The sequence below is a fragment of the Schistocerca nitens genome, chromosome 3 (assembly GCF_023898315.1).
Source record: "Schistocerca nitens isolate TAMUIC-IGC-003100 chromosome 3, iqSchNite1.1, whole genome shotgun sequence".
NCBI classification, from domain to species: domain Eukaryota; kingdom Metazoa; phylum Arthropoda; class Insecta; order Orthoptera; family Acrididae; genus Schistocerca; species Schistocerca nitens.
Genome location: NC_064616.1, coordinates 765,457,005 through 765,475,035, shown reverse-complemented (window position 1 = coordinate 765,475,035; position 18,031 = coordinate 765,457,005). Strand labels below are relative to the sequence as shown.

General features: G+C 40.8%; 1 protein-coding gene across 7 annotated transcripts in view; it reads left to right on the top strand.

Moving 5' to 3' along the window:
• The window catches only part of LOC126249755 (serine/threonine-protein kinase NIM1), a 518,432-nt gene that overhangs the window by 419,706 nt on the left and 80,695 nt on the right, over positions 1–18,031 (top strand). For all 7 annotated transcript variants that reach the window (XM_049951438.1, XM_049951437.1, XM_049951443.1 and 4 more), the window contains one exon: positions 4,139–4,318. In XM_049951438.1, coding sequence (XP_049807395.1) covers positions 4,139–4,318 — 180 coding nt within the window. The remainder of the gene's footprint in view (positions 1–4,138; positions 4,319–18,031) is intronic.

Sequence of the window (18,031 nt, the reverse complement as noted above, 5' to 3'; positions counted from 1 at the left end):
AACATTTCGCAAGACGTATTGAATTGCATGCACGTCCGAAGGAACATTTCATCGTTCTTCTTAACAACACAGGCACTTGCCCGCGAAAGGCAAAGGTTCCGAGTTCGAGTCTCGGTCCGGCAAACAGTTTTAGTCTGCCAGGAACTTCATATCAGCGCACACTCCGCTGCAGAGTGAAAATTTCATTCTGGAGCCTTCTCTAAGTCTACAAATGCTATAAACGTAGGTTTGCCTTCCTTTCTTCTGACGTAAGTCGTAGGGTCAGTATTGCCCCGCGTGTTCGTGCGTTTCTCCGGAATCCAGACTGATCTTCCCCGAGGCCAGCTTCTACCAGTTTTTCCATTCTTCTGTCAAGAATCCGTGTTAGTAATTTCTAACCATGACTTATGACTCATAGTTAGATGATTTTCACATCATTCAAGTTAAAATATGAGTCCTCTCTTTGCATACTCCAGCGAGCTGTGGAGAGCTAGACACGTCATGGGAACTATCAATGATGTAAGGCACTTTCTGATTAAGTAATGCGACAGAAAAAACGCGCCAGCGTTAGCCAGATGTCTTCATATTATAATAAAACGTAATTCATCATAAAAAAAATTCATACGGCATTTAGATGGAGGGTCTATGTGGCAATATTAAGATACTAATTCAAAAATTACAAGGAAAATGAGAAATGTTTGCTTCATTGAAAAGGAAAACTTCCTTAGATGAAGAAGCAGAGAATTAAACATATTATTGAAGTTATATATAGTGTACAAATAGCATTATCTGTAATTATGAAACTATGATAACAATTTATCTTTTATTCACAGTTTCTGTTATTGCTTCCGCATGTAACTAGTTAACATACAATGAATGCTACTTAAAAGTCGACCGACAGACTCAAAAATTTCAAGTCAACATGACCCCTAAAATACATCTCTTAAGAGCTATGAGTACTTATTCAATAGAAGAGATGTTTTTCACTGTAACTAACGTGGACAAGTTCTCATAGCTCTTCAGGGATGCATTTTAAACCCATGTTTACTTGACATTTTTTCCTTGTTTTAGTTCAAGGAATATGTCCTCAAAGTCTGTCCAGCAAGACACTTTTAGTTCTGCTTTCTTATTGTTTCCAATTATTATTAACATTATATATGGAAGTAATCTTGCACAAGTAGTGGCGCATGGCTGATGTAGCACAATGGATAAACGTTTAACACAGGAAATCGCCTATTCGTGATCACCGATTTCATCCAAATTTTGGTATTTGCAGTGCTTAGCCATAAATGGAAGTAACAGAAGTGAGAGCTCCAGATGGATAAACTTTTAGAAAAACGAACATATTTCTTGCAGGTCGGATGAGGTATGAGCCACTTCCGTTAGCGTACTTCCAGGAGACGGTTGGCGCAACGGAAAGATTACAAAACAGTAAATTGAGGTCGTGTGGTCGAGTTCCTGTGCAGAAAATTCCTTTTATTTTAAATTTTTACGTTGCTTAAATTGCAAAGAAACAGAACTAATGCTGAGTATATTGTATTTATAAAGATTTTCATATACGGCATTAAAAGGAAAGGCAAAGGAAAATTTGGGATTGAAAATACATTTCTAGAAAGGGATGGTAATGCGTACAAGAGATTTTAGTATGTGAGATAAGCTATTTTTATTATTTTACACGAGGTGGTGTGATACTCATCGTAAAAACAGGGAAAGCAATAACTATCTCGGCTTCTTACAGACGGTATAAACGTCGCATTTTTTACTATTATATGGTTGTTTTAAAGTGGCGGCAAACCACGCATAACGCATCATTTCGCCAAATATTGGCGAGGATAGCTGATAATGTACAACAGAATCTATTTTGATGCCGTCTTCTCGGAATGTAATTTCTTTTTCTCTCTCAATGAGCAGATTTTACCTGCAGCGGAAGCTGATTATTCTAGTGCACCTGTCGAGGACTGCTTGAAGGTGAAAACTGAAGCTAACGGAATACCGAGTCCTGTGCGCTGAAATTAAAATCTCTTCTCAGAAAGTTATTTACAGTATCCTCGTGGGCGCTCTAAGGCCAATCCGTTCTTGGAAATTTAGTTGCAATCCCAAATTTTCCTTTGTCTCTCCTATTCACGCCTTCAATGAAAATATTAACAAATACAATATATTGAACATTATTTAGATTTATTGGCAGTTTAAGTAACGTTTGAATTGAAAATAGAAAGAAGCTTCTGCATAGGGACTCAACCTCACGAAGTACGGATTACCTCTGCGCCAACTGCTGTCTCGATATTACGCTTACATAAATGACTTGTGCCTAGTCTGACCAGTGCCAAAACTGCTACATTTTCTAAACGCTTGACCATGTGCAGCTCACACTTCTGTCAATTTAATTTGTGACAAAGACCTGTAAATACCAAAAATTTGACGAAATCGGTGATAACGAGTAGATACGGTCGCCTTTTAAGTGAAAATATTATTGTGGTTTGCACTGTGGTCTAGCTGTCTGTGTTGAATTGCTCTCACTGGAGACTTGCATGTTTTATGTAATTACAGGGTGTTTCAAAAATGACCGGTATATTTGAAACGGCAATACAAACTAAACGAGCAGCGATAGAAATACACCGTTTGTTGCAATATGCTTGGGACAACAGTACATTTTCAGGCAGACAAACTTTAGAAATTACAGTAGTTACAATTGTCAACAACAGATGGCGCTGCGGTCTGGGAAACTCTATAGTACGATATTTTCCACATATCCACCATGCGTAGCAATAATATGGCGTAGTCTCTGAATGAAATTACCCGAAACCTTTGACAACGTGTCTGGCGGAATGGCTTCACATGCAGATGAAATGTACTGCTTCAGCTGTTCAATTGTTTCTGGATTCTATCGGTACACCTGGTCTTTCACGTGTCCCCACAGAAAGAAGTCACAAGGGTTCAGGTCTGGCGAATAGGGAGGCCAATCCACGCCGCCTCCTGTATGTTTCGGATAGCCCAAAGCAATCACACGATCATCGAAATATTCATTCAGGAAATTAAAGACGTCGGCCGTGCGATGTGGCCAGGCACCATCTTGCATAAACCACGAGGTGTTCGCAGTGTCGTCTAAGGCAGTTTGTACCGCCACAAATTCACGAAGAATGTCCAGATAGCGAGATGCAGTAATCGTTTCGGATCTGAAAAATGGGCCAATGATTCCTTTGGAAGAAATGGCGGCCCAGACCAGTACTTTTTGAGGATGCAGGGACGATGGGACTGCAACATGGGGCTTTTCGGTTCCCCATATGCGCCAGTTCTGTTTATTGACAAAGCCGTCCAGGTAAAAATACGCTTCGTCAGTAAACCAAATGCTGCCCACATGCATATCGCCATCATCAATCCTTTGCATTATATCGTTAGCGAATATCTCTCGTGCAGCAATGGTAGCGGCGCTGAGGGGTTGCCGCCTTTGAATTTTGTATGGATAGAGGTGTAAACTCTGGCGCATGAGACGATACGTGGACGTTGGCGTCATTTGGACCGCAGCTGTAACACGGCGAACGGAAACCCGAGGCCGCTGTTGGATCACCTGCTGCACTAGCTGCGCGTTGCCCTCTGTGGTTGCCGTACGCGGTCGCCCTACCTTTCCAGCACGTTCATCCGTCACGTTCCCAGTCCGTTGAAATTTGTCAAACAGATCCTTTATTGAATCGCTTTTCGGTCCTTTGGTTACATTAAACCTCCGTTGAAAACTTGGTCTTGTTGCAACAACACTGTGTTCTAGGCGGTGGAATTCCAACACCTGAAAAATCCTCTGTTCTAAGGAATAAACCATGTTGTCCACAGCACACTTGCACGTTGTGAACAGCACACGCTTACAGCAGAAAGACGATGTACAGAATGGCGCACCCACAGACTGCGTTGTCTTCTATATCTTTCACATCACTTGCAGCGCCATCTGTTGTTGAAAATTGTAACTACTGTAATTTCGAAAGTTTGTCCGCCTGAAAATGTACTGTTGTCCCAAGCATATTGCAACAAACGGTGTATTTCTATCGCTGCTCGTTTAGTTTTTATTGCCGTTTCAAATATACCGGTCATTTTTGAAACACCCTGTACTTTATTATGGTCCTGCTACATAGCAGAGAAAAGTAAGTGGATGCGCTCTTCTGTGTATGCGCAGAGGAGAGGGCTCCAGCCGGCACGACGCCGTACGAACGATTGGTTCGAGCCCAACAACAGGACCATAAATGGCAGTCGGAGGTGAGCCTGGGGAAGCGCATAGGCTTCTACCGCATCCGCGGGGACCTGGGAAGCGGAAACTTCTCCCAGGTCAAGATGGCCGTGCATCAACTCACCAGAGGTCAGTAGCAGCCACAACAATTATCCTCTTAGATTTATTTTGCAAAAACAAACATAATGTCTGATGGGATAACAGCAATCAGTGATTTTATAATGTTACTTATAATCCGTCGTCTTGATTACAAAATTTTTTTTTATTCATATGACCGGTTTCGGTTCATTCAGAACCATCTTCAGATCTGATAGTTCAGTTACAGGAGTAACCCGTCCAAATCCAGCAATATTCACATGCTGCGTCACCCAGCATGTGGAAGTTGCTGGATTTGGACGGGTTACTCCTGTAAGTGAAATATCAGATCTGAAGATGGTTCTGAATGAACTGAAACCGGTCATATGAATAAAAAATTTGCAATCAAGACGGATTATAAGTAACATTATAACTCTTAGATATAGCCAATTTGAAAATTCATCCGGTTTTAAATTTGGTGACGGTGTGATATTTGGATTCAGATTATAGATAAGAACCTGAACTGTCTCTGCGAGTAAACTGGTTACGTTGTGTCCTGGTTCACATGCTCAGAGAATTCTGGAATGCTGAAAATTCGGTTGTGCTATTTGTATCCACCCGCCCTCATAGCGGAGGGCGTAAACGTGACGCTGCCGGGATACCCCTGCAAAAGGGTTAACCATTGGGACGGCGAAGATGCGGTTTTTAGTCTGTTTCTCACAGCCATCTTCGGGTTGGGGATTTTCTCTGCCCGGGGACTGCGTGTTTGTGTTGTCCTCATCATTTCACCATGATCATCATCATTCGTGACAGTGGCCCGATTGGACTGTGTATAATAACTGGACTGTGAAAAAATTGGGACTTCGTACGGGCGCTGATGACCGCAGTTGAGCGCCCCACAAACCCATCATCATCATCATCATTATCATCATCATCATCATCATCATCGCCAGCTTGGCAGGGGAACGTGGGGTAAAGTGTCCAGGGCGGGTAAAGTGGCCATTGTGTATTTTTTGCCCTGAACAGTGTTGCTGCCTGCCGTATAGTGCTCCAACTAGTTCTAATACAAAGATACTCTTTCGCTGTTGTCAGTGAGTTTGACAAAGGAAGCACAATTCGTTATTTTTTAATAAAATATCTTCTGATTTTCAGTTTTTTGATGTCAGATAAGTCATTTATAATATGTAATTCTTATCTCCCTTATACCGAGAGTAACACTCTTTTGCCATATAAATGTTTAAACAACGTTTGGCCTGCAAATGTAGTTCCTTATTATTTATTTCAATTTGACAGTTCCTCTGTGAACAACTAACGCAGACATCGTGTCCGGTCGGGAAAAGTGACCACACTACCCGTCGGGAGAAATGGTGAAGGTGTTTACACGATAAGAGTTACTTACTTCCATTTATCACAGATAATATTACAGATCATACTGCTTTTAAATCATTTTACTCACATAGCCATCACCCGTCATTCTGTCCCTATGTGATGATTTTGAATTGTTTAATTTTTATTACCTAAAATCTTTCTGTTCTGTTATAATTTGCGTAATACAAAAATCCCATTGCAAGCGATGTGCTCCACGTGCTCGGTAATGTTTCAGACACTAGGGCATCAAGATGCTTAGAAAATATGTCTAGAAAACTCCATATTAACTCCCCCCACCCCCCACCCATCACCCTCTCAGGTAGAGAAATGTGTCCACTGTGTAATACTTCATAAAAATGCATATAGTTCCTATATATTATAGGGAAATTTTAGCTGTACATGGTTCGGTGAAGTTTAATTTCCCTTACAGTGGTCACTTTACCCCACCTTTCCCTAAACTCCGGGCTGCTACCCAAGTTCCGTCTAAGATACACGACACACAAACATGCAGGAAACGTTCTTACACTTGAACAAGAGATCATCTCCAGAGTCAGATAGATGGGGTACATGAGTTTCGTTCCTGGAGGGCTGGTGGGGGGGGGGGGGGAGGAGGGGGGAAGGGGGGGACGGGGGGAGGGCGGGAGGTAGGTGATGGAGTCAGGAACTGCATCCGGCCACCGACGACTACTAACATCACAACTCGTATATCAATGAAGACCCAGTGAGGGAAAAACGGCAAAGGCAAAAGAAGAAGAAAAAGAATTATGATATTTGAATTTAGATGTCAATACCTAAAAAGATACTGCTTCCACTGAAAGATGACTCTATTTCACTACCTGTTTCGTAAATTATTAGAAATATCTGAATATCAGAGTTTACAGAATATTACTTACGGGGCGTCGCAATTTAGTATTATACAAACATTACAAACCACACAATAAATTTTATAAATTCGTAGTCTTCCACAGCCGGCGTCATTTTGCATAAATTAATTTTGAATATTAGGCTGTGTCACTGTAACTACTAAAACAGCTAAACTGCCGACATTTCGATCGGCTTGCTGCGGTCCTCTTCAGGACCGTAGCAAGTTGTCGAAACGTAGGCAATTTAGCCGTTTTAGTAGTTACAATGACGCAGCCCAACACCCAAAGTTATGTTCAAAGCATCCACCGTAGGTGAAACTAAACTCACTAATTTTCCACAATTATAGTTTATTGGAAAAAAAAAATTGTATGCTCGTCTTCTCCGACGAACTCAAAAAAAAAAAAAAAAAAAAAAAAAAGGTCCAAATGGCTCTGAGCACTATGGAACTTAACATCTGTGGTCATCAGTCCCCTAGAACTTAGAACTACTTAAACCTAACTAACCTAAGGACATCACACACATCCATGTCCGAGGCAGGATTCGAACCTGCGACCGACGAACTCAACACAATTAGCACTCAAAAATGACCAACAGGCCGGAGGCTTTTGTTCAGCAGGTCAAAGCGTCCTACCTGGTCGAGTTTTCCACAAACCAATATTTACAAAGGTGTACTGCTGCACACAGAAACGAAGTTCCACAACAGTTTACTTTTGGTACGTGCACAGTGATACAGATCCTTGGAAGAACAGAATACAGTCAGTGTTCCACCAAAGTTTGTGAAACAGGTTAAGACATCCAACCACAAAGACTGGACCGTCGGTGGAGCTGCATAGACCAGGTGGTATCCGTCGAGGGGACAAATGGTCGCGAGCAGACAGCGGCGTCGTAGTGCAGTGGATGTCCGTCTGTAGCTCTGGCTCGACGTGAACTCCCTCTGCACGGCGGTGCGCGGGCCTAAATAATGTCGCGGGGCACTGTATCGCAGAAACTGTTTTAGGTTCGTGGGTCACGGATTCAAACAGGTGTCCCTCCTCAAGGTGCGTGACCCCTGTTGTCCCAGATGGTTCAAAAATGGCTCTGAGCACTATGGGACTTAACATCTGAGGTCATCAGTCCCCTATAACTTAGAACTACTTAAACCTAACTAACCTAAGGACATCACACACAACCATGTCCGAGGCAGGATTCGAGCCTGCGACCGTAGCAGTCGCGCGGTTCCGGACAGAAGCGCCTAGAACCGCTCGGCCAATGCAGCCGGCCGATAAATCGGGAGTATCAGGTCACGCCCTGCGTCCAGGGACCACCAATTTCTATTTTCCGATACTTAAGTTCTCTCAGGGTCAAATCATTACTGCTCAATTATGTCTAGAAGACCCCTGGAAATTCATTAACAGGAAAACGGCTTCAGAAGAAAAGAATAAGGACCGAAATTAAAAGAAATTACGAGACTACTAAACAAAGTAAACTGTACTAATTCCTCCGTCGCCAAATAACATACGTGGGCACTACGCTGGGATATTTCTCAACGGTGGGACGACGTCACAACTCTACCGTTTCGCGGTCACGAATAAATACACTGCCTAATAAAAAAAAAGTGAAACACCCAGATTTGTTGTTCTTGTTGTTATCTTCAGTCCAGAGACTGGTTTGATGCAGCTCTCGATGTTACTCTATCCTGTCCGAGCTTCTTCATCTCCCAGTACCTACTGCAACCTACATTCTTCTGAATCTGCTTAGTGTATTCATCTCTTGGTCTCCCCTCTACGATTTTACCCTCCACGCTGCCCTCCAATACTCAATTGGTGATCCCTTGATGCCTCAGAACATGTCCTACCAAACGGTCCCTTCTTCTAGACAAGTTGTGCCACAAACTCCTCTTCTCCCCAATTCTGTTCATTACCTCATTAGTTATGTGGTCTACCCATCTAATCTTCAGCATACTTCTGCAGCACCACATTTCGAAAGCTTCTATTCTCTTCTTGTCTAAGCTATTTATCGTCCATGTTTCATTTCCATACATGGCTACACTCCACACAAATACTTTCAGAAATAGCTTCCTGACATTTAAATGTATACTCGACGTTAAAAAATTTCTCTTCTTCAGAAACTTATTCCTTGCCATAGCCTGTCTACATTTTATATCCTCTCTACTTCGAACATCATCAGTTACTTTGTTCCTCAAATAGCAAAACTATTAGACTACTGTAAGTGTCGCATTTCCTAATTTAATACCCTCAGCATCACCCGACTTCATTCGACTACATTCCATTATCCTCGTTTTGCTTTTGTTGATGTTCATCTTATATCCTCCTTTCTAGACACTGTCCATTCCGTTCAACTGCTCTTCCAGGCCCTTTGCAGTCTCTGTCAGAATTACAATGTCATCGACAAACCTTGAAGTTTTTATTTCTTCTCCTTGGATTTTAATTCCTACGCCTATTTTTTCTTTTGTTTCCTTTATTGCTTGCCCAATGTACAGGTTGAATAACATCGGGGCTAGCCAAGAAACCTGTCTCTCTCACTTTCCAACCACTGCTTCCCTTTCATGCCCCTCGACTTTTATAACTGCCATCTGGTTTCTGTTCAAATTGTAAATAGCCTTTTGCTCCCTTTATTTGACCCCTGCCAACTTCAGAATTTGAAAGAGAGCATTCCATTCAACATTGTAGAAAGCTTTCTTGAAGTCTACAAATGCTAGAAATGTAGGTTTGCCTTTCCTTAATCTAACTTCTGAGATACGTCGTTGGGTAGGTATTGCCTCACGTGTTCCAAAATTTCTACGGAATCCAAAGTAATCTTCCCCGAAGTCGGCTTCTACCAGTTTTTCCATTCGTCTGCAAAGAATTCGTGTTAGTATTTTGCAGCCGTGGCTTATTAAACAGATAGTTCGGTAATTTTCACATCAACACCTGCTTTCTTTGGGATTAGAATTATTATATTCTTCTTGAGGTCTGAGGGTATTTCGCCTGTCTCATACATCTTGCTCACCAGATGGTAGAGCTTTGTCAGGGATTGCTTTCCCAAGGCCATCAGTAGTTCTAATGGAAAGTTGTCTACTCCCGGGGCCTTGTTTCGACTCAGGTCTTTCAGTGCTGTGTCAAACTCTTCACGCAGTATCATATCTCCCATTTCATCTTCATCTACATGCTCTTTTATTTCCATAATATTGTCCTCAAGTACATCGCCCTTGTATAGACGCTCTATATACTCCTTCCACCTTTCTGCTTTCCCTTCTTTGCTTAGAACTGGGTTTCCATCTGAGCTCTTGTATGAATATCAAATGGTTTTCTTTTCTCCAAAGGTCTCTTTAATTTTCCTGTAGGCAGTATCCATCTTCCCTAGTGAGATAAGCCTCTACAGCCTTCCATTTATTCTCTAGCCATCCCAGCTTAGCCATTTTGCACTTCCCGTCAATCTCATTTTTGAGACGTTTGTATTCCTTTTTGCCTGTTTCATTTACTGCATTTTTATATTTTCTCCTTTCATCAATTAAAATCAATATTTCTTCTATTACCCAATTATTTCTACTAGTCCTCGTCTTTTTTACCTACTTGATCTTCTGCTGCCTTCACTATTTCGTCTCTCAAAGCTACCCATTCTTCTTCTACTGTATTTCTTTGCCCCCTTCTTGTCATTTGTTCAATAATACTCTCTGAAATTCTCTACAACCACTGGTTATTTGAATTTATCCAGGCCCCATCTCCTTAAATTCCTACCTTTTTGCAGTCGAACATCTCTGAAATGTTTTTTGTTCGTTCCCGATTCCATCTAAAGACAAATGCTGGGATGCTGCCCTCATAACATCTCCACGGCCCATTTCCTGTCTGTAAGTTGACTAATACTTTCCTAGAAGCTAAAGGTCGGTAATTTCCAGCCCCTTGTTTCCGGCGAGTAATGCGTAAATAATACAGCGGGATTTCAAATGTTACATGAAGTAAGTTTCTTAAATATGGTGAATAGCATATTCCGGTAAAAATATGTGTATTTATTTTAGAATGTCTGTTCCTTCAGATATGCTGCTTGCTTGAAGGAACAGACGTTCGAAAATAAATACTACAATCCTAGACGAGCAGAAGGACAATAATGATACTAACGTTGTACCTGTTTGTTTCATTAATCCTGTTGAGGGAATTCGAGTAATGTTGCAAGCAGTAGAGGCTAAGAGAGTGTGGCATATGGAGGTTTGGATTGCTCCAGTAAGCGTAAACCGATGGCCGAGTGGTGCCGGCACGGTAGCTCAGCGTGTTCGGTCAGAGAGTCGGTTGGCCTCTGTAATAAAAAACTGAGTGGAAGGATCAACCACCGAACTTGAACAGGATGTCTTGCGACGTCCGCAACGACCAAACACAACGATCAATAACGAACAAAATGAAAAAAAAAAGTGGTTAAGGCGACCGTTTGCTATAGACGGGTAATCAGGGTTCGAGTCCCGATCGGCGCAAATTTTCATTTGTCACGAATTGGTAATATTTTCAGATCTAAGGCATTTGGGCTCAAAAGAATTCGCAATTGGCGAACGAACTTTGTTATGAAAATATGGGTATTCTGAATGATTCGCGATTTTTGGTGATCTGTGCAGTCTCGAGTCCACATAAACCTAGATTGAGTGTTTGTTGTACTAACGTACCCAATCGAAAAAAGGGCTTTGCAAATCTTAGTAATACAAAAATGATCCTAGGATGCAGCAAATCCATCATAGCTTTCTGTGCCGTAAATGTCCGCTTCATCTCTAAAGTCAGTTCATTAAATGTAATCAAACACATACTATCATACTTTTGTTTGCTATAAGATGATGTGATACCACCTACGCACTTCGGGTTGTATTTTTCTAACTTTATTATTTAGCATTTTCCTATAAATATTTTAATTGCGGTTTTATATATGTTCGTAATATGGATGCCAGAAGTAGATGGCTGTTAAGATTTGATACGTCTCGGTTCGAGGCAACCACAGAAGCTATGTCTTTCAGCGTTTGCTGCCATTTCCCCACTCATCATATAGAACGATTTTTCTTCCAAACCTGATTCCTTTATGCATTGCATTTTCTGATACCGTCGCGACCATCGCTGAGGATGTTGGTAACACGTACAGAATGGGATTCTGACAGCTATCTTCCGCTGAAACTGTCCAACACGATTTTCCGATTAGCTCTTGCGCGAAAGGCAATTTCGCCTTTCCACCTGCTGCTGCTATGATTGCCAAAATCTGCGCTGGCAGTCAATATGTCAGAACGATGCACTCAATACGTGGCTGGACACGCAGCAGAAAAATGTCATAACAAATCTAAGTTCCGCATCTAACGCCGTCTGACAGGTGACCTGGTCCGCTGATTCCGACCATCCCGCGTGTGGTGACGGGCGCTGATATGTGAAACATATCCCACGCAGCCGAAACAGCGGACGCTACTTTCATATTCATTACAAATACCTCTCCTCAATATTGCCGACTGACGGTACCGCGCACGTTGAGATCGACGCAGTTCACATCCCTTCTCTGGCATCCAACCTATTGGTATTTTCTCAGCATGAACTTTAGCAATAGCGTTCGGGTACAAGGCGGAATATTTAACTCAAACATTAAAAACAGGAAACTCCACTCAGTGTTCTGCGGTTGTATTATCACGGATTTGGAGATGAAGCAAAGGCTTAAAGTATGTGGAACATACAGAACGACGATTTGTAAGACATGTCATTGTTTTCCCCGCGATCTTCACAATTATAAAATTTGACCATTCATATATCTCATATATAGGACGAAAATGAGACACGTACATCGTGTGTTGCACTTATAAAGGGGGCGTCATAATTATTAGCGTAAACTGACATGGGTGAAGGTATACGATAAAGGAATCAAAACTGTCCCAGTAAACATGGGCCCTTGCTGGACTTGCTCTCTACCAAAGCTACGATTTGGTAGATTTGGTACAGTACATAGCTGACGTAGTAAATGGAAGGATTAGCGGCAGTATAGTGCCCTTTTAGTAGGGAGAAAAACATAAACGAATGTGTGAGCGAGATACTGACAGCCGATGACATCTCTTCCTCTCTTGTTTGTTTGGTTTGGTTTGCTCCTAATTAGAACCTCACATCTTCAGCATAGTCCATTGTTTATTTTAGAACCTAATGAAATATAAATTGCATTTTATAATTAATGAAAATTAGTTGGTCGTGTAACTTCTGCACTTTCATGTAAGCAAAAAAAATTACCTTGATGCAAGTACAGTTTATGTGCACAAAAATAAAAAATCTATATATTTATTACTTGATATTTTGTACTCAGTAGAACGCTCTTCATCATGACAAAGGCAAGCGTGTCCTCTTATTACTGATAAGTGCGAAAGTTGTTTATGAAAAATGGAAACGTGCTTTGTGCGAGTTCAACGAAATTCTGAAGCGATGGTTCATATGTTTTTGTTTCGCATTTTATATTTAATTTTACCTTTTTTGAGGAAACTGCGTTTGTTAGCGTGGTTTCTTTTTTATTTTTACTACAACATCCCCATATTTCTCGTGACAAATCAACAATTTTCTAATAAAACATTAATTAAACATTGTCAGTTTAAGTTTTTCTATAAATACTGATTATTTTTAAATAAGAGACAAGAAGTTAACTATCTAGAACAAAAATGTTCTGTAGATGTGTTTTGCTAAAGGCGGACCCCATCCAAAGCCATATGTACTGTTAAAGCAAACACGAACAAGAATGCTTCAACCTCAAGATGAATATCCTGTAGGTTAAGCGGCACTTTCTACTTCCTCACTCAGTTTCCAGACGGTTCACCGCTTTTCTAGGGGAGCTAGTGACAGTGATGGCAATCGCAAACAAAGCAAACCAAACAAAATTACGTAACGCCCGATAGGTGTGCAACACATCTAATTAACTAACCAAGGCTACTCGGAAAACTACTGTAGTCTACTTTTATTTTCGATAGTCTGTGGTATCCTACGGTAGTTCTACAACTCTAGTCCTTGCTAATCCATGGATACGACCCGTCACCGTCTTAGATATGAAATATTGTCCTAGTTAGTACAGATTTATTTTATGAATAAAGACACACATGGCACTAGTGTAATATTTTACAACATCTACTATTTATTTGTCCAGACACATTTCCCTTCCTCTCCACTTCTAACTGCAGATACTAATCATGATTACATCGAGGCCATGTTGTAAATTACCCCTTCTGATGCCCCATTTTTTCCTTTATTTCATATACTATAATTCCACTTGCCCTGTTAAAAATGTTTACTTCGCACAGTCACAGCTACTCCACATAGTTGTTTAATTTCACTAGTATATCTAACCTGTTTGAAATATAGCACCTGTTAAGCACGAGATTATTTTGTTCAGCCACTCCCTTGGAACATTTCAGCAACGTTTATTGTTCAATTTCATTTCTTCTCACAACAATTACTGTTGTTAGTAATTTAGTTCATTAGTTCACGTGTCACACATTTTAGCTCAATTAAATACCCTCACATCGCATTTTCACATAAGTAATTCCTCTCGTTTTAGTCCGAAGTCAAAATTTAACAATGCTATTTGTGGAAAGCGAGGTAATCTGTAGATGCATAAGCTGAAAATTTTTAATCCAACAAAAATTACACACTTGCTTTCTTTGCACCTGCTGATGCCGTAACGGCCGAGAACACGTTTTGTAAAATAAATAATAAATATTGTATAATATTAGACTTGTGTCGTGTCTGTTTTCATTCATAATGTATAAAATGTTCTACCAAGAATAGACAGAACAGGCAATCAATACAAATGTATTTGGAATGTAAGCTTTTCGTTTAACAAGGGGAGGCCACGACGTTTAGAACGCGGGTTTACTGCAAACTTCGTACAATCGTAATACTCCATGAGGACAACAAAATGTGTAAGCCGTAGCGCGAACTTCTCAAGCTTTATTGAGAAAATCGCAAGATAATTTCGGTCGTCGAATATATATCTGTGCGTGGCTATTTTAACCGTGAAGCGGCTGCAGCCGAATGGTGCCGGCACGGTAACTCAGCGTGTTCGGTCAGAGCGTTAGTTACCCTTTATAATAAAATAACTGAGTGAACTGATAATCGAAGAAACTGAGTGGGTGTCATCGGACGTCTACCATAAAGAAATTCAACTAACAATATAGAACTAAATGCTTTTTTTAAAAAAGTGTTTAGCGTTGAAGCCGCTGGATCGAGTTCCGTTCGTCAGTTTTTATTTTTATTTTCAACACAGTCATTTTCTTTACTATTTATATTACAATTGATATAATGGGAAAAAAAACTGACGAACGGAACTCGATCCAGCGATCCAGCGTCTTGAATGCCAAACACTTAAAAAAATACATTTTGTTCTATATTGTTCGCTGAATTTGTTCAGGGAGGAGTCCGATGACACCCGTTCAGTTTGTTCGTTCATCCGTTCGCTCAGTTTTTTTTTTTTTTTTTTTCAGAAAGGGAAGCTGACGTGCTGCCCGAACACGCTGAGCTACCGTGCCGTCACCACTCGGCTGCAGCAGCTTCACGGTTAAAATGGCCACGCACAGATATATATTCGACGACCGAAATTACCTTGCGATTTTCTCAGTAACGCTTTAGTAGTACGCGTTACGGCTTACACATTTTGTTGTCCTCGTGGAGTACTGAGAGTGTACGAAGTTTACAGTAAATCCGCGTTCCAAACGTCGTGGCCTCCCCTTGTAAGTTCCTTTAAATTTTCCCTCAGATTTTATATATGAACTAGGTTATCAAGAAACAGAGTACTGCTTTAGAACGTTCGATTTTACGGCATACTGTACACCTCTGAAACAAAGAGTTCCACGTGTAGTTCTCGCGTTTGTATGTGCAATACTTCAGTAGTCCTAACCGTGAGTTACAAATTTATTCTAACAATCTCGGATCATCTCGTAAATTTTTTGAGGCATATACAATCTGCTGCTTCTGTTATTGAATCATCAATGCACTAGTTCGTGCTTCACCTTTGAGATGAACCCAGACAGAAAAACGAGAAGACTGTGGTCACGTGATTTCTTGGAGGCTACGGTACAGGTCCTGCTCGACCTATCCGCCTAGGACCATATCTGTGTGATGGATGGTGCCGTAAATCAGCTGTAAAATGTGCCGCTATCCCAAGTATTGGCCATAAGTGAATTTTGATCCCAGTTCAATGATTCTTAATTGACAAATTTAAATTTCAATTTCATTTATACTAACTATGACAATGTTTTGTTCTGAAGTCAGTAGCGCTAACCACAATTAACGAGTATCTTACAAAAGGCTCGTTTTCGGACTTACGTTTACTGTAACATTTTTGCTTTCGTTATTGTATTCTTACTTCCGTGTCAGTTTTCGGCATTTATTATGATACATCCTGTAAAGCTAGACACTAAAATTTCAAGAAATTAGAGTACAATAGTAAAAAAATACTTAATATCGCGTTAGAATGAAAATTGTTTCTCAAATCCATCTTGTCAAACATCAGATAAAGCTACCATCGAGAGATATTTTGGTTCCCAAACTGTAGTTGTTAACTATCTACGGTGCTGTTGCCGGATGCATGTTCATTTCTTTGTATAATCACACGCTGCCAATTAAGAGTAACCCAGAGCTTTATATGCAATCTGAATAACGAAGCTATTTGAGAACTGCATGTTTACAAAGCCTTGTTAAATATAAAATTCAAATCAAAATCCTAATTAACTTCTAAAACTAGCCATCAAACCCCCAAACCGGGGACATATAAATGAGACGAAGTTGCTTTAACTCTTGGCGGAAAAAACTTCGCGTTGATTACATCTGACCAGCTAAAACGGTGTGAAGCACAACAGCTTAAATTTATATATGGTATTGTTTTTACGGTTCGGATTAAAAATAAAATTAGTACTCTTTGACAGCATATGACAGTTCGATTATTACACGTAAGTGTGGAGCTACTAATGACTAGATTACAGTACGTGAAAAATTAAAATTGTATGCTGCACTGGAACGCGAACCTCGACATCTGCCATTAACTAACAGTTACTTTTCGCAATATACAGATGGCTACACCTCCCTTACTTGTTATAGTTTCCAAGCTGAGATGCGTTTCGGATTATCGGAACTTCGGCATGTTAGAGATATGTTACTTCTGCTGCGACTCATCTCGTAATACACAAGTCATGCCGCAGTCAGTATGGTGTAAATGGAAGTAATTTCACTCTTTAGCAACACAGGGGATGGACAAAAATATGGAAACACCGCGAAAAATGCATGCTTGTACATAAGTTATTCTATCCAACCCGGCAGGTTACGCTGTTGTATTTGCCGCGGACGCTACCTCTCCAACATCCTAAATACGTTGCAAGTGTAGTTGTCTTCTGAACAGGGTTGTGTGTAGTTTTAGGTCCATTATGTGCGAATTAAGTGAACTCCAACGTGACCAAAATGTTGTTGTTCGTGTGGTGGGTGCTTCTGTAAACACGGTAGCCGCTTTGTGTTTCAAGAGGCAAAATATCGAAGAATTATCTCTCGTACAGCGCTGGTGAAAGAACATCATCCGCTAAGTCACACTGCAAACGAAATTGTGTGTTGAGTGATTTTTGACAAAAAATAAGAGGAGATAGCTGCAAAAGTCACTGCAGAGTCACACTCGCGAACCTTGTCAGCACCGAAACAAAACGGAGTTCCATAAGCTGGGAATTTCCGAGAGAGCTGAAATTTCAAAACCACTCATCAGTTATGCAATTACAGAAAAACGTGGTGCCGAAACCATAAAAGCAGGACTATGGAGCATTGGAAGAAAGTCGTTTGGTCGGGTGAGACTTGCTGCACACTGTTTCCAACTTCTGCCAAATTTACATCCGAAGAGTGAAACATGGTGAGAGTTCGATGATGATCAGGGCAGCCATATCATGGTATTCCATGGGTCTCGCGGGTACGTAGTATGGTCATATTACCACCAAGGATTATGGGAGCATTTTGGTTGATCAGGTCCATCCCATGTTTTCCTATGGTTATGGTGATGATTTTTTCCATGACGACAGGGACCCTGTTCACACAGCACACATTACCACGACTGATTTTGTGAACATTATGATAAATTGTCGCATCTCCCTTGATCATCACATTCACCGGATCTCAGTATTATTGAGCCTTTGTGGTCTACCTTCGAGAGAATGTTGAGCGATCGCTATCCACCTCCATCATTATTATCTGTACTTGCCACAATTTTGCAGGATGAATGGTATAAGCTTCCTCTGAAAACCATACAGGATCTGTATTTACTCATTCCGAGACGACTGGAAGGTCTTTTGAATGCCAAAGGTTTTCCTAGGCCTTATTAGGCATGGCAATGTGTTGTGTTTCTGGTTTTCCCATATTTTTGCCCGCCCACTGTACAACTAGCGTCTTATTTAGTCTTCCGAGCTTAAGTGGACCGACTCTAGACCACAGGGAGATTCCATGTTCAGGATCTTCTTCAGAAACTAAATGCTGCTTTATTTACCATTAGAACAGTATCTGAAATAAGTGACAGTTCAACACGAAAAGTAGTCTACTTCGCATATTTTCA